This window comes from Coregonus lavaretus, assembly GCF_964263955.1.
Source record: "Coregonus lavaretus genome assembly, chromosome: 9".
Taxonomy (NCBI): domain Eukaryota; kingdom Metazoa; phylum Chordata; class Actinopteri; order Salmoniformes; family Salmonidae; genus Coregonus; species Coregonus lavaretus.
The window spans coordinates 42630573-42648107 of record NC_139996.1 but is presented as its reverse complement, the minus strand read 5'-3'; the positions used below and the strand labels follow the sequence as shown (position 1 = coordinate 42648107).

General features: G+C 40.0%; 1 protein-coding gene across 1 annotated transcript; it reads left to right on the top strand.

Annotated features, from left to right (window-relative positions):
- Positions 1 to 984: 984 nt before the first annotated feature.
- On the top strand, positions 985 to 17149 carry LOC311135358 (troponin T, fast skeletal muscle isoforms-like; the record flags this gene model as incomplete). Its single annotated transcript, XM_084169300.1, has 14 exons — positions 985 to 1012; positions 4138 to 4177; positions 4314 to 4318; positions 5737 to 5919; positions 9300 to 9317; positions 10262 to 10280; positions 12279 to 12318; positions 12437 to 12553; positions 12796 to 12873; positions 12995 to 13108; positions 13257 to 13369; positions 13640 to 13730; positions 14625 to 14665; positions 17116 to 17149. The coding sequence occupies 14 exons, from the start codon at positions 985 to 987 to the stop codon at positions 17147 to 17149; spliced, it is 921 nt and encodes a 306-aa protein (XP_084025426.1).
- Between the last annotated feature and the right edge of the window lie 386 nt (positions 17150 to 17535).

Below are 17535 nucleotides of genomic sequence, written 5' to 3'. Positions count from 1 at the left end.
CCCATCCCCAACCCCCCACCCTTAAAAACATGTACATGCATTTAGTTTATGAGCACATGACCAGTAAAGCTATAAAGACATAACAGCATTGAGCTTACCAGGTAATGCTTATTACCGTTGACAAACACGCCGGACAGGGGAGTCCCCTTACAATTGAAAAAGCAAAAACATTTGACAGATTCAACTTAAAACACTGTACTAGCTTGTATTTCAACAATAAACATGCTAACACCTTATGTGCTATATGTTCATAGGTTAACATATACATGTACTTGCAGTAGTATCAGAACATAAACCATTATTGTTTTAACCATTATGTTATCTCGTTCCAGTTATGACTCCTGGAATGCAACACCCTAAATACATTCAAATAACATAGTGTACGTACATGCCTGTCTCGAAGCTCCACTCCCCATTTTGATAAAGCTTTAACATTGCATCGAAAATCCCTTTGCTCTTCAAAGACATGTCAAATAGCTTTAGCCACAATGGGGCTACAGTATACAGTAAAGCGTTCTGGGGGCTGTCTTTGACAGCTCTAACACCTGTCTCAGTCCTCTACCCCCCAGCCAATAGCATAAACACATTACTACGAGCTGTCGAAAAGTCGTACTTGCAGTGTATTTACCTGTGTGACTGCTCCTTGGGGGTCTGCCGGCTGCTGCCTGCTTGTCCCAGCCCGGAGTGTCAGAGCGGGAGGCTCATGTTGAGCGCAACTATACCCCCTTCCTACAAATGGAAGGGCCAGTCTCCATGGCAGTCCAAAAATAAAATCTGAGCCCTTTGCTCAGAATGTGCTCCGTCGTGACAGCGCGCTAACTGCGATCGTCAGCCAGTCAGGAGGTGGCCATAGCACCTTAGATATCGCCACCCCTCGCTGCGGTGACCAGATCCTCCTCTCTGAAAAATACTTTCAGAGTGGCGCCCCCTGCAGGAAAGCATGAGCCAGCTCAGCTCAAGCTTTTCTCTGCCAATTCGACCGAAATGTTAACCAATCACAGCTCCAGCCAGGGTAAAGTATGGTCGGCCTAATAAATCAGTCCAATCAAGTCCCATAACACAGGAAATGAGGGAAATTCATGATATTGCATTTCTGTAAGGGTCTTAATGAAGCTAGAAAATGAGAAACATTCTCTGCATGACAGGTAGTTCTTAGAGCCCTGGGCCCGTATCCACAAACACCTCTCAGAGTATGAGTGCTGATCTAGGATCAGTTTCAGATCATAATGAATAAGATTACATAGACAGGTGGGGACCTGATCCTAGATCATCACTCCTACTCTGAGACACTTTGTTAATACAGGCCCTGGTGAGAATCGAATTCACACAAATACAAGACACAGCCACAGCTATCTTCCCATTATAGCCTATTTATGAAGTTGAATTAGACCCACTGGTCAGTCCAAATACTATTTTAAAGCTGCTGAAGACCCAGATAGTTCATTCAGCAAATAATGTAAAGTGTTGAGATGTAGACTGTCCACAGATCCTGTCCTCATTTGACCAGGCCATTGACATACATTATGTTTATGTACAGTCTCCATATGAACTCCCACTCCAGTGAAAAAAGAACAAGTCTACCATCTGATTGCCTCGACTGACGTTCCTCTTGGATTAATTTTGCTTGCCTAATGTGATGGCAAATATAGCAACAGGGGCATTGGCTGTCCCTCTCCAAACTTGAGCCTCCCTCCCTACCCAACAATCTATCCATTTCCTTATTAAGTGCCGGGTCTAAGACGTCAAGACATACCCACTGCGGCCTCGCCTCCGACACTTCCTTGTCCAATAGGGACCTTCCTTGGATCAAGTGTCACTATAACAGAAGGACATAATCAGGGTTGTAATTCTGCAGAACCTTACAGCCAGTCTCGGCCACCAGGGAGCTCACTTCTTCTTTCCGCTATTCTGAGGTAAGAGAGAGAGAGAGAGTGAGAGTGGTTGGAAGGAAGAGAGAGTGAGTGGAATAAGAGAAGGAGTGAGTGAGTGAGAGATAAATAGATAGATAGAAAGCTTCAGATCAAGTGCAACGTTAAGAGCGCAGTGCCCCCCTAGCTGTCTCCTTTCAAGAACAGCTGAATCCACACGTGCAAAACCACTGCCACTGTGTTGGAACACTCAGGCTTTAAAGCAGTCGGCTGCTCCATAGTAATGTTGAGGTCAAGGGTGAGAAGGGCCCACCAGGGGGATAGGGACAGGTGAAGGGAACATACAGGTTTCTACAAAAGCTTCTAACTTGACTTGATCAAGATCGTGGGTGTCTCTTTTTGCTTAGAACATCATTCTTGAAAGCCACTGGGCATGTAGAATGAAGTGTCAATGTTTTGTGTCAAGAAATGCTAGTATAGGTGTGAAAGTCTGTTCTTGTTGTTGTTAGATTAAGCAGTAAAAGTGACTACAAGGTCTCTGGGGGTGAGGCCTGGATCCAACAGGCTATCGTAAGCCTGGGATTTATAAATGGCCCTCTAAGACATGTACCTATGTTGTGGAGCTGATCCAATGGTTTAAATCACAATAGAGGCTAAGATTAGGGAATCTAGAGATATGCTCCATGTTACTTCAATGTTAGGGTTGGAAACAGTATTGTTAGTACTATACTGGTCTTTTGTGATATGGTAAACAGATAGCTGGACACATATCTAGTGAACAGATATGTTTGCTTGAGTGTATGTCACAGCAAAGTCAGGGATAGTTTAATAGAGAGAAAGGTGTCACATTTTATAGTTTCTGTTATTCTGGAGACACATGAACTAGGAGAACATGGTGGCACATTAAGACTTCCATACTTATAGGATAAACACATAGACACTCTACTAATGTTACAGGGCCCATTGAACTATTGCCTGATTTGTGAAACCCAGAAATGTATAGATATGATAATATGATTGGAATTTCAAGAAACAACCTTTGACTTTCAGTCTTATACATTGTCAAACAGTTTCATGTTCTTTCATTATTCCCTTTTTCCCCATATTTGTTTTGCATCCATAACAAGTTAATATGACATAATGGAATCAGGGAAAAATGCCTGAAATGCCTATGTGAGGGAGATGTCCACATAAGGAAATGAAATGGGAATTATTGATACTATTCCAAGAGAAAGAACCTGATCTGTGCTTTGGATATTGGATCCTGGACCCATTTCTCAAAGACATTTGCAGCTGTCTGTTTGGGAACAGTTATAATGTACAAGTAGGCCTCTAGGGTGGCCCAGTTATAGGAGTTATGGTTTACAAATGCAAAGGTGAATGTTTTGTGAACATCCTCGTAATGTACGCTAATCAATTCAAAATATATACTTTGGGGATTTATCCGAGTATGATACAATGTCTGATAAGTTGCAAAACAAAAACAGAAGGCTAGCAATGGCCTACATTGTACATTTACGTCATTTAGCAGATGCTCTTATCCAGAGCGACTTACAGGAGCAATTAGGGTTAAGTGCCTTGCTCAAGGGCACATCGACAGAATTTTCACCTAGTCGGCTCGGGGATTAGAACCAGCGACCTTTCGGTTACTGGCACAACGCTCTTACCAACTAAGCTACCTGCCGCCCCGTCTAGTCTAGAAGTGACAGAATCCCTTTAAAATCCCCCTAAAGATGCATGTATTCTAGCACCTATGTTGAGGCATGGAATTTGACCAAGACATTAACTTAACTTGAGGACCTTAGATTTTGACCTTTACATTGACCTGTGGTCTCATGCAACATGACTCTAGCAGCCAGGGAAGGAGGGAGGAAGGGAAGGAGGGAGGGAGGGAGATAAAAAGAAAGGCCATAAATATTTGTATGGGTGCCTTCTCATTTATCGTCTGCGAAGGAGAATTGGCAGTGTGTTAAATTTCAGTATATTTTCCTAACACTAATTATAAAACAGTTATAAAAAGGTGCTGATGTAGATCTGGGTAGATTCAAAAGCAATCCCTTTACAAATCCTGCACATTTTTCTGTGCCACAATTTATTCAAAAATGTTGGTGAAATGTTCTCCCATTAGGGTTGGGTTCTGGTAATGGGAGAATACATTTTAGAGCCTGGCATCGATCATAACCCCATGCTATAAATAATGCTAGTGACTTGAGTGTGGCCTCCTTGGCGTCTTAGTGAAAGTGTCTCTCTTTCTTCCCTTGTACCTCAGGTGCAAAGTCCACTGTCACCATGTCTGACACAGAGGAAGTGTAAGTATTAGCAACATTATTTTTCATCCTCACGATTACCTCATCCAGATTTCCCATGCATCATTTTGGTGAGTTGTTTTGACTGCCTGATTAAACTTGCAATATCTTTTTCTATCCCTTTTCAATCCTTTCACAGCGAGGGTAAGTAGCATTATTACTATATTATTGCTATGTATCATTATTGTATCTTTTCATTATCAAAGTCATTTGAAATTGGTAATTGTTCAATCATATGCTGAATCATTCTGTATGTTTTTTAACCAATGCCTAACTGATTTCAATCCTCTATGTAGAATAGTTAAATGCAAAGGAGAAACTTGGCTTGACTCCTTAGGGTTTAAGTTGTGTTCAATACTGCCCTCTATAGCACAACAGCATACATTGACTTGATATACGATCCTCTCAATATCGAGAAAGCAATGACTTACTCATTACTTACTGATGAATGGTTTCAGGAGCCAATGTTGATAACAGGCCATTAACTAAATTAAGCATGATGCATTTAAATGAATTAATGCATTCCTTTAAATTATTTTCTAAATGTCAGACCACATACATCCACTAGTCAGTTAGCAACAGGTCCCTGAAACTCTGCAGACCTTTTACAATTATACTGTCCTCCTAGTTTATACATATGCTGTCTGAATAAAAATACATATCTCCTCTCTGTGGAGGGAGATAAATCTATCCTATTATACAATCAGGCCTTGAAATGTTTTGTCTGCTCAAAAGTCTTCTCAAGAGTCACCTAACTTAACACTACTACTTTGTGAACGGACATTTGATCAGCTATGGAGGACTGTATTGTGCATGCATACAATGGTTCCCTACTGTACCCATATTTACAGTATGTAATATATATACTAAATATTATATTATATACTGATATATTGGGTACATCCGGGTTCTTTTGGTAATATTATTGTTTTACTCCTTTCTTTCTCCGAATTTTTTTTTATATCCGTGGAGGCGAGGGAGAAGGTAAAAAAACAATGACGCACAGACAATGAAACGTTCATGTCATCTATACTAATTTGTCAGCTGTTTCGCTCTTGATCCTCAGTGTGTTTGAGGATGTGTTCAACTCAATCGATCTTCATGTAGCTCATAGCATGTTGGATAATGCTACCACTTCACCTCACTTCATCAGACTTGAACTTTAACTTACAATATGGTAATTGCGGAAAATATTTATCTGCAGCGTAAGAAACTACAGGCTCATGTCAGACTAGACATTGCCAAATTAGAAGATACCTCGACGGCATACCAACCTTCGTAATTGGCTCTGCCTCCGAAAAAGTAGCAAAGCAAGGTCATTTTCAGGTCCCTGTACGTAGGAAGCATCAACACATTGTCCAATATTGCCTCTATAGATCTAGTCATTGACCACTGAACTCTTTCTCCTGCGTGAATTGTCTCTTATGCCCATGAACTCATCTCCTCTTTTAACCTCCATATCTCTCTCCTGTTCTAAATAACTCTCCCTATTTCTCATGCTTCCATTCAGTAACCTCTCCATTCACCTTCCTCTCCCTGGTTAATCACTGCATGTTTTGTAGCCGTAGCAGAAGAAGTAGTTGAAGAGGTAGTTGAAGAGGTAGTAGAAGAAGAAGTGGTAGAGGAAGAGGTAGAAGTGGCCCCAGAGGCAGCCCCAGAACCGGAGGCAGAGCCAGAACCGGAGGCAGAGCCTGAACCAGAGCCCGAGCCAGAGGCAGAGCCTGAGCCAGAACCAGAGGTGGAAGGTATGTTGGCATGGGGTATTCTATCATCCTTTTAGATGCAGCAGTGCGCTCCACCTGTTACAGCCAGACAGACCTAAGACTAATGTAGCTAGGGCTGTGTTCCAATATCCATAGTAGCATACCCCTTAGAATCCAATACATTGGACATACTTTATTATAAGTGGTATGCTAGTGTGGATAATGGGACAGATCCCTAGTGTACTTTCTTGTTCTACATTTATTATAATGTAGTACCTTCCCTTCATAGCTGGCCAAGACAATGGATGCATGCACTGTATATTATTAGTTGTATGTTATTAGTTATATCTTCCAAAGCAATATATGCAAACTGCTTCCTCATTGCTACACTACAGAAAATGCTGGGTTAAAAACAACCTAATTTGCGTTATTTGGTAACCCAGCGCTGGGTAAATATTGGACAGAACACATACTGGGTTATTTTGACCGAGCCAGTTGGGTTGTGTGAATAACCCAACATGTTGGGTTGTTGGAATGACCCAAACATGGGTTAATTTAACCATCAGTTGGGTATTTTTTACTTTCACTTGGGGTTGACCTAGCAGCTGGGTCTTATTGTATGTCATTATTTTCAGGAGGCGTGGCTTATTAGGGCAGTGAATTTTCAGACAACTCTTATTGGCCACCCGTGAGAGTAAATCTCATTCCTGATCATCATGTTAAGTTCACATACTGAAAATTATAACTTTACTTAAAATGTTTAGCATTTCAGACATTATTCTAGAATATTACGATTATTTATTACATATTATAATACGTTGGTATCTATCCCCACAATGAAATGTGCATAGGCTTTAGGGAACTCAGACACCTCTGTAAGCCTCATTGATGCTACAAAAATGTAAATATTCAACCTTAACATGTGATAACTATACAACAGAACATATTAACAGGAATGACATTCACTCTCATGAGTGGCTAAAAATAACAATCTGAAAGCCACGCCCCTACTAAAGTACTCCCACTCCTCTTTCTATTCTGGTTAGAGACAGTTTGCGCTGTTCTGTGAAGGGAGTAGTACACAGATCTTCAGTTTCTTGGCAATTTCTCGCATGGAATAGCCTTCATTTCTCAGAACAAGAATAGACTGACGAGTTTCAGAAAAAAGTTATTTGTTTCTGGGCATTTTGAGCCTGTAATCGAACCCAAAATTGCTGATGCTCCTGATACTCAACTAGTCTCAAGAAGGCCAGTTTTATTGCTTCTTTAATCAGCACAACAGTTTTCAGCTGTGCTAACATAATTGCAAAATGTTTTTTTAATGATCAATTAGCCTTTTAAAATGATAAACTTGGATTAGCAAACACAACGTGCCATTGGAACACAGGACTGATGGTTGCTGATAATGGGCCTCTGTACGCCTATGTAGATATTCCATTAAAAATCTGCCATTTCCAGCTACAATAGCCATTTACAACATTAACAATGTCTACACTGTATTTCTGATCAATTTGATGTTATTTTAATGGACAAAACACTTTTGAACGGTAGTGTAACTTTTTGCCCTGAATACAACGTTTTATGTTTGGGGCAAATCCAATACAACCCATTACTGAGTACCACTCTCCATATTTTCAAGCATAGTGGTGGCTGCATCATTTTATGGGTATGCTTATAATCGTTAAGGACTGGGGAGTTTTCAGGATAAAAAATAAACGGAATGGAGCTAAGCACAAGCAAAATCCTAGAGGAAAACCTGGTTCAGTCTGCTTTCCACCAGACACTAATTAATTCACCCTTCAGCAGGACAATAAACTAAAACAGAAGGCCAAATTTACACCAGAGTTGGTTTTCCAAGAAGACAGTGAATGTTCCTGAGTGGCCGAGTTACAGTTTTGACTTAAATCTATTTGAAAATCTATGGCAAAACCTGAAAATGGTTGTCTAGCAATGATCAACAACCAATTTGACAGAGCTTCAAGAATTTTGAAAATAATAAATGGGCAAATGTTTCACAATCCAGGTGTGGAAAGCTCTTAAAGACTTACCCAGAAAGACTCACAGCTATAATGGCTGCCAAAAGTACTTCGACAAAGTATAGACCCAGGGGTGTGAATTCTTATGTAAATTAGATATTTCTGTATTTCATTTTCAATACATTTCTAAAAACATGTTTTCACTTTGTTAATACACGTTGTGTGTAGATGGGTGATTCATTTTGAATTCAGGCTTTAACACAACAACAAAATTTGGAATATGTCACAGGGTTTGAATACTTTCTGAAGGCACTGTATCTCAATAACCCAGCACCAATAACCCATCATCAACAACCCAACCTTGCTCTTTTTAAAGAAAACGACCAAACTAAGTGACCCAACTCCTGCAACCAAGCAGTTGGGTCAACCAAACAACCCAGCATTTTTTGAGTGTATAGCAATAACATTAGTTTCTTTTTATATATATATATGCATTAGACTTCCAAGCCTAAGCTATGATACCTACTGTAAGCCGTCATCAGTGTATCAAAATACAGTAGATATCCTGCACTGTTTATGCCAGTTACTCTAAAAGGAGTAAAAATAACTCTGTGCTTCTACTATGAGCCTGAAAAGGCATAATCATGATTATAATGTACATGCACTCTGAACATTTGTTTGTTGTGACAGTCCCTTCTTAAAGCTAGAATCCTTTTTGGACGTATACATTTTTGGAAGTATAAATTAATGATATACACTGAGTATACAAAACATTAAGAACACCTGCTCTTTCCATGACAGACTGACCAGGTGAATCCAGGTGAAAGCTATAATCTCTTATTGATGTCACTTGTTAAATCATTAGGACGGTGTTCCTAATGTTTGGTACACTCAGTGTATACCCATTGACTCTTCAAGAATATGAGCTTCGTTCAACTGTTGTACCTCATCAGAACACAAAATATAAGCTTGTTTACTCTAATGTTTGTAAACAATGTAAATGTTAAGAGACACTGTATAGCCTCAAAACATGGTTAAAATATAATAAATGGTCAGTCATTGCATCAATAGCACTGTCTATGAATTTGAGAGTGGTTACATTTCTCCAGGGCCATCCCTCAGCTTTTTACCGAAACAGAGGCGGGGTGTCGCTTTGTTATTGTTTCAATTAAGGATTCTAGATTTAACTGAATGATACTTTGAGGTGCTATTGTGTGAGACACATTTACAAATGCATTATTGTTCTTACACAAACTGTTGAAGTGTTAACCTAAAGTAATTCATAGTGCTTAGCCCGACAAAGTATCATTTCCATTTCAAATATGAAACTGAGATAACGCAAATGCTTAAGCTTAGGTAGGGTATGCAGCCTATGGCTTATTAGTCAGCCCTTATTGCCATTGCTAACGCTGTTTATTTTGCTTTTATTTTGCTTGCTGCATGCAGAGGTCATTGAAGAGGAAGGTATGTTGATTAAAGATTTATTATCTGTGGTTGGTACATAGGAATGAGTATGTATATATTGTCCATGTCCCAGGTCTGAGGTCTCGCTGTATTGGGGGAATGTCTGCTCTGTCATACCTGTCTGTCAGATCAAGAATTACTGTGAAATTGGCTGAATCTAAACAAAACAAAAATGAAGAACTGGTAGAAGAAAAAAAAAACTACATATCAGATAATCAAATCAATTTATAAATGGTATATTTTGGGGGGAAAATAAGAAAAAGGATGGAAGAATATGAAATGCTAACATTTGCTTAACCGCACAGTGACCCCATTGTTCAACCCTTCCTGCTATGCCCACTCATTATTAGCACGGCACGTACCAAACACATAACAAGAGGAAGAGAAAGAGAAAGAACATGTTCTAACAATGACATTTGTGTTGTCTTGCTTGTGAAAATGGTGTGAGGGTCAAACGATAAACATTACATAGTTATAGCGTTTCTCTTTTAAAGTTAAACACTTTGCTTGTCTTTTAGGTATAATATTGTTCATTTTAATATTTTCCTGTAATATAAGTGGACTTTCCTTATTCTAAAATAAGATCACACTTTAGCATTAAATCAAGCACACATAACACATATTTACATTCTTCAATTGTGTGTGCAAAGCTGTTTATGAAAAGTCAATATCTGAGATTTTGATTTGTCTTTTTGTGGATATTTCTCTGTTGATTTTCAGAGCACTAACAAACATGCACTACCTCAAATTGAAAGCCAGGCAATTAGGAATATCTACCCGCAGAACAATTTTTTCTCCATTTAATGTAGAAACAATCAAATATTCACTCAAGTAATGCCTGAATCTTTTTTTGCCTGAGAATTACTCATTTGCTTTATATGCTGTTTGTGTATTTCTAACCCAATAACATGTACTTGTCCTCCTCTTCATTTCTTAATATACAGCCCAAAAGCCACAGTTCAAGTAAGTCATTGTTTCATGTAACCCCTCATTTGTTTGTACACATTTCTATGTGTATGATTACTACATAGAAATAACTGCCTTCATATTTTCATTTCCATTTCAGTCTCTCATTGAAAAATACTACATTCTTAACTGTGGTAGTCAAAACCTTCAGTTGTCTTATTCTATATAGGCCTAACGCACCAAAGATGAATTTCTTTCTTTTTTATAAATATATTTTTGTTATTATTTCATTGCCCTTATTTCAGGTCAATATCATATCAAATTGTACAGTACCAGTCAAAGGTTTGGACACACCTACTCATTCAAGGGTTTTTCTTTATTTTTTACTATTTTCTACGTTGTAGAATAATAGTGAAGACATCAAAACTATGAAATAACACATATGGAATCATGTAACCAAAAAAGTGTTAAACAAATCAAAATATATTTTATATTTGCGATTCTTCAAATAGCCATCCTTTGCCTTGATGACAGCTTTGCACAATCTTGGCATTCTCTCAACCAGCTTCACCTGGAATAATTTTCCAACAGTCTTGAAGGAGTTCCCACATATGCTGAACACTTGTTGGCTGCTTTTCCTTCACTCTGCTGTCCGACTCATACCAAACCATCTCAATTGGGTTGAGGTCGGGGGATTGTGGAGGCCAGGTCATCTGATGCAGCACTCCATCAAATAGCCCTTACACAGCCTGGAGGTGTGTTGGGTCATTGTCCTGATAGTCCCACAAAGCCCAAACCAGATGGGATGGCGTATTGCTGCAGAATGCTGTGGTAGCCGTGCTGGTTAAGTGTGCCTTGAATTCTAAATAAATCACAGACAGTGTCACCAGCAAAGCAGCCCCACACCATAACACCTCCTCCTCCATGCTTTACGGTGGGAACTACACATGCGGAGATAATCCGTTCACCCACACCGCGTCTCACAAAGACATAGCGGTTGGAACCAGAAATCTCAAATTTGGACTCCAGACCAAAGGACATATTTCCACCGGTCTAATGTCCATTGCTCGTGTTTCTCGGTCCAAGCAGGTCTCTTCTTCTTTTTGGTGTCCTTTAGTAGTGGTTTCTTTGCAGCAATTCGACCATGAAGGCCTGATTCACACAGTCCCCTCTGAACAGTTGATGTTGACATGTGATTGTTCCTTGAACTCTGTGAAGTATTTATTTGGGCTGCAATTTCTGAGGCTGGTAACTCTAATGAACTTATCCTCTGCAGCAGAGGTAACTCTGGGTCTTCCATTCCTGTGGTGGTCCTCATGAGAGCCAGATTCATCATAGCGCTTGATGATTTTTGCGACTGCACTTAAAGACCCTTTCAAAGTTCTTGAAATGTTCCGTATTGACTGACCTTCATGTCTTAAAGTAATGATGGACTGTCATTTCTCTTTGCTTATTTGAGCTGTTATTGCCATAATATGGACTTGATCTTTTACCAAATAGGGCTATCTTCTGTATACCTTGTCACAACAGAACTGATTGGCTCAAACGCATTAAGAAGGAAAGAAATTCCACAAATTAACTTTTAAGAAGGCACACCTGTTAATTGAAATGCATTCCAGGTGACTACCTCATGAAGCTGGTTGAGGGAATGCCAAGAGTGTGCAAAGCTGTCATCAAGGGAAAGGGTGGCTATTTGAAGAATATAATTTCTTTAACACTTTTTTGGTTCCTAAATGATTCCATATGTGTTATTTCATAGTGTTGGTGTCTTCACTATTATTCTACAATGTAAAAAATAGTAAAAATGAAGAAAAACCTTTGAATGAGTAGGTGTGTCCAAACTTTTGACTGGTAGTGTAAATATGTACATATATTTAATTACAAACAAGATTACATAAAACATAACAAATACATGAAATTCACTTTTAGTTCTCTACTGTCTTACAGTGTTTCATTACCCATAACATTATAAAAATTGGGTAAATATAAACGTTATTTATTTTTATTATTTTACTACCCATATATTCACTGTATTTTTATATTGATAATTCTCAGGGTACCAAAGATTCCTGATGGCGAGAAAGTGGACTTTGACGTAAGTAGCCCTTCATACTTCATGACCATCTGGAGATAGCTGGCTAGATAAATACCAGGGCTAATGTCAGAGTTGACGACATGTACTTAACACATGGCTCTACTTCCCAACCTTACAGGACATGCAGAAAAAACGTCAGAACAAGGATCTTATTGAGCTGCAGGCCCTGATAGATGCTCACTTCGAGCACAGAAAGAAGGAGGAGGAAGAGCTCATCGCCCTCAAAGAACGAATCGTGAGTAAGAATGAGTAAATGACATTACTCTGCATACACATGGGTCAAATTTGAAAATGAATACAAGGCCGTAAATGAAATCAAGGTTTTCTTATTGGACAAGTTCAGGTAGTCAATTCCTGTTCGCTTATGTTTAGTTCATAGTGAATACAACCATGAAAAAATGATAAGACGCTGCAGTGCACACTGGTGGCCAAAGGTAATACAACCAACCATCTGTATCTATATGTGTCTGCCTGCAGGAGAAGCGTAGGGCTGAGAGGGCCGAGCAGAACAGGATCCGTAGCGAGAAGGAGAAGGAGCGCGCGGCGAGACGTGAGGTTAGTGTCCTCCGCCGGTACCACTACCGACCCCTCTGGGCTTTCTTCAACTATCAGCGTTCTGTTAACGTGTGACCTGTCCCTACAACACACTGACTTTGTGCTGTGATTTCCAATACAGGAGGAGAGGCTGAAGAGGGAGGAGGCAGATACCAAGAAGAAGGCTGATGAGGACGCAAAGAAGAAGTCAGCCCTGTCCAGCATGGGCTCCAACTACAGCAGCCATCTGCAGAAGGTGACCTAGCGACCAACCAGTCTTCACAGAACCATACGTTATGAATTTAAAAAATATCACTTACTTGTATACAACATGTAATTCACAAAAAAACTATGAGTTATGTGTGTACATGTCCGATCGATGGACTGCCATTCATTTGTAACAGGCTGACTCAAAGAGAGGTGGGAAGAAGGAAACTGAGAGAGAGAAGAAGAAGAAGATCCTGGCAGGCAGACGCAAGGCCCTGAACATCGACCATCTGAATGAAGAGAAACTGAAGTAAGAAACAGTTCAAGTAACAGACTTGGGCTTTATGTACAGTACGGTGTGTGTAGTGTGTTGTTTTGGCGATGAGAAATAGGCCTACAGCAGGAAAAGTCAGGTGCAAGTACAATAACGTTTGCAACTGTCTCGTTATCTGAAATTAATGTACTTTAAGAACACCCTTCAGCCAATTTAATCAGAATCAAGTATTCAACCTCAGGTATAAATATGGAATCTCCACAGAGAGTTTGAACTCACCGAGTCATCTTGCTTGCTCTGCTCTAGGGAGAAGGCAAAGGAGCTGCATGAATGGATGCAGACACTGGAGTCTGAGAAGTTTGACCACATGGAGAGGCTGAAGAGGCAGAAGTATGAGGTATGTATCCGATGTCCTGGTTAAAGAAAAGAGAAATATACTGTACGTTATCCCAGTGATGCACACATACATACAGCAATATGCACATCTTAAATAATTGTGGACTGTTTAAGTTGATGAGGGGCACCTTATGATATATTTTAAAGACACATTCTATTACATGACGTAATATTTTAATTTTACTCGCTCTAATCAAGAGCTAAGCTGATAATATGACTGGCTCTGTGTCAGGCGTCAGTGTGTAGCGGTAGGACGGAGTCAGGCGCAGGACACAGAGCTAGTAGACAACGTACTTTATTCGTAAATATAAATGAACATAATCTCCACGCAGGGAGGAACAATCCCGCTCACCAGTCGATGACACCAAACATAGAACAAACACGCACACAACACAGTGGGAGCCAGAGTGTTAAATAGGGAACAAATCATGGACATAATGGGAACCAGGTGTGTACAATAAAGACAAAACAAGTAGAACACAGAAACATAGATCAGCGGCAGCTAGTACTCCGGTGATGACGAACGCCGAAGCCTGCCCGAACAAGGAGGAGGGGCAGCCTTGGCTGAATCCGTGACACTCTGTTCTTAGCGCATATATGTCTGGACATGACCGCATTCCCCTGTGGCAGTATGGATGGTACTGGTATTAACCGTGACCTGATAAAAGGTCTACCTCAGTCACCATATTATCCGTTTTTCCTTAGGTTTTTAGAGACAAGGGTCATGTAAGACACCCTGTAAGATATTGTAATTGTAAGATACCCTGGAAAATTCCAAGTCTTACCTGAGTAAAATCAAGGGTGACAGTGGGCCACAAAGTCTCACCATCTGCTTGGTGGCCTCAGTCACAGCCTCTCAGATATGAACGCAGCTCTGCTTTGATATCTCCTCCAGGTCACAACCCTGCGTAAGAGAGTGGAGGAGCTGAGTAAATTGTAAGTAAAGCTGGACAGTTGTCACAGCTCAGGGGGCTCTCCCGCGCCACTGCGGTGCATGGTCTGAAACTTAATGAGAAAGTTGCATGTGAAACTTAACACAGAGGTGATGGAAACAGAGCAAAAGGTTCAATGATCGATCGAGGAGACAAGAGAAGACACCATGGAAGACGCAAAATGAAACTTGAATGAGTATTGATTATATTTCACTCATTCAGGTTGAACATTCTATGTTATAGACATGATATAACACATTGCATACTGTACCATCTCATTCTGAAACAAGTTACAGAGGTATTAGAGTATGTCTATGTGCAAGCACTTTAGACTGAGACCCAATCATAGACCCATAAAGAACGGCTGTGCTAAAAGACAGTCACTAGTCAGGTCTTAAGAAATGGTGTGTTTCACAGGTAAGTGATTCTGTCTGGATTTCATTCCCAATGAAAGAAGTGACAGAAACTCAGTGGCAGTAGTGTGTGGCTAATTGTCTCTAGCATGTCCTCCTCCCCTAAACTCTCTATCCTTGGCAATTTGGAGAGTCAATACTGACACACACACACACACAGTCCACCGACAATTAGCCTAACTATTCACATGCTCTCACAGTCCTATTTGTTTTCATCAATAAAAACCTATTATTTGATTAAGCGAAGTGCAGAAACCTAAGACAAGATCAACCTTCTTATACAGCAGCAGTCTGCAAGGGTCTAGTTTATGGTGTCACTCAGTAAGAGTGTCTGTTAGGCTAGGTGTGTGTCTGGTCTTGGTTCCCCATACTGCCACATACAGCAGGCAACCCCTGGCCACAGGACATTCAGTCCACAGAAATGAGAGCATTGGGGCTCCTCAGTCCCAAGGTAAAGCCTCAGTAAGTCAGTCAGTCTGTCTCCTGTTAAACGTGCTGTTGAATGTGTCATTTCCAGGTCATCACTCTCAGGGACCGCATTGATGAGTTACAGAAACAGTAAGTCATGTAGCTTCCACCCAATATCATTCTAGCCTGGTCCCAGATCTGTTTGTGCTCTTGCCAACCATTGCTGTTGTTGTAACGCCAAGCAATTCCATAAGGAGGTGGCTAGAGAGCAGAAACACACTGGCACCCAGGCTAGTAACATTCCTCTCCTACACCCACTCAGACGGCAAACATTGTAATCTGGTGAATTAACACAGAAATATGGACATTATCCATCTAATTACCATGCAGAGTTAAATGGTTAAAGAACGTTTAACTCAAGCCATCCATAGAATGGCCTCATAGGCCTAATATACTTCCATCAACATGACATACAGTAACTGCCAAAACTGTTCAGGACACTTCATGGCAGTTTATGGCAGAAAACATTACAGTTTAGAATCCACCAATGAGATTAAATGCTGTTGATTTTATCTCTCCCTTCGCTATCTGACAGAAGAAACCAGTTTGCTATAGAACAAGATTGACATTCATGTTACTGTATAGGCAAACATAGCCAGACGTTAATTTTGAATTTGCTATAACATTACTTATTTAGTACTCTTGGCCCTTTTGGAACATAAACACAAGCACTACTCTTATACCTTTGGCAAAACACATATACAGTACACACTGACAATCCAGATCGCAAAGGATATAGGCCTACGCCCAGGTTCAAGATGACAAGACTTATTGGGCGTCAACAAAGAAAGCCAAGTTCTTGTGCATCACGTTCCTGAGCTGTGATGTAACAGAAATGGATCTCTCAAGTCTCAAACCTAATTTTTTTTATATATATAAGGCTCTGGTTCTCTTTAGTCCATGTGTTCTATGTTGTGGGTATTGTCATATTGTCAAATGTTTCAAAAGCAAAGAAAATACATGAAAGCATCTGATCCTGAGGTAACTTTAGATTTGTTAATTGTGCAGTCAATGAAATGCCTGTCCAGTTACAAAATATTGTGCTTTCAACGTTGAGCTTTGGGCTCATGTTTCTTTGGTCTCTCAGTGTTGCGTTCTAATGTCTCGAAGCTTTCATGTGTGTCACTGCCACCAAGGACCGGCTGTTAGCCTGATGTCCATAAAGACAGAAAATACTCCATGAATCTTCACGACCACAGCGGTATAGAACACTCGGGTCAGTGAGAGAATCATGGAATATTTCCTTTGCTTTCATTCATTCCATCATCACCTCCATTCCATGGTAAGTGCTGCATGGTGTGTCGTGAAGGATAAGCATGACAACTCCATGACTTGTTTTGAGTGGTCTGATGTGATTTTATCTGATGTGGTCGATGATTGTTAGTTTGACCAATGTTATAATATTAACATTAGAACAGCATAACTCACACATTTGCATCCACATCTAAAGTAATTTTGAAGTCAATTTAGTAAATTAAAGTCAATGTAAGTCTTTATTTGTAGATTAAAATATGCATTAATTGTCTCTTTATGGGATGTCTCACTCTTTCTCTCTCTTTCTGACATTTTACAGCTCCAAGAAGGGTAAAACGGTCCGCAGAAAGTAAACGGTCCCATTCTGCAGCTTGGAGCCCAGACTGCCACCGTACTACCGGACACACGCATAATGTAGCAACAACAACACACACTTACGCTAAGGTCATGGCTCAGACACGACTAACACTAAGTCTTACTGTTTGCATATTCACACAAGATGTGCTACGGTCTACAGATGTAGCATGGAGCCATTAGCTGCTGTTTTAGGAATTATCTCTCCCGCTTTCTTTCCCTGGACTGTTTGGTTCTCAGTATTTTTGTAAATAAAGTATGACTCTTCAGCCTTGTCTGTAGATCTGTTATTAACCAAACCCTCAATTTTAAAAAAAGATGTGTAATTTTAAAGTCATTTGTTCATATAAATAATTATATCCACATAATAAGAAGCAGAATGTTG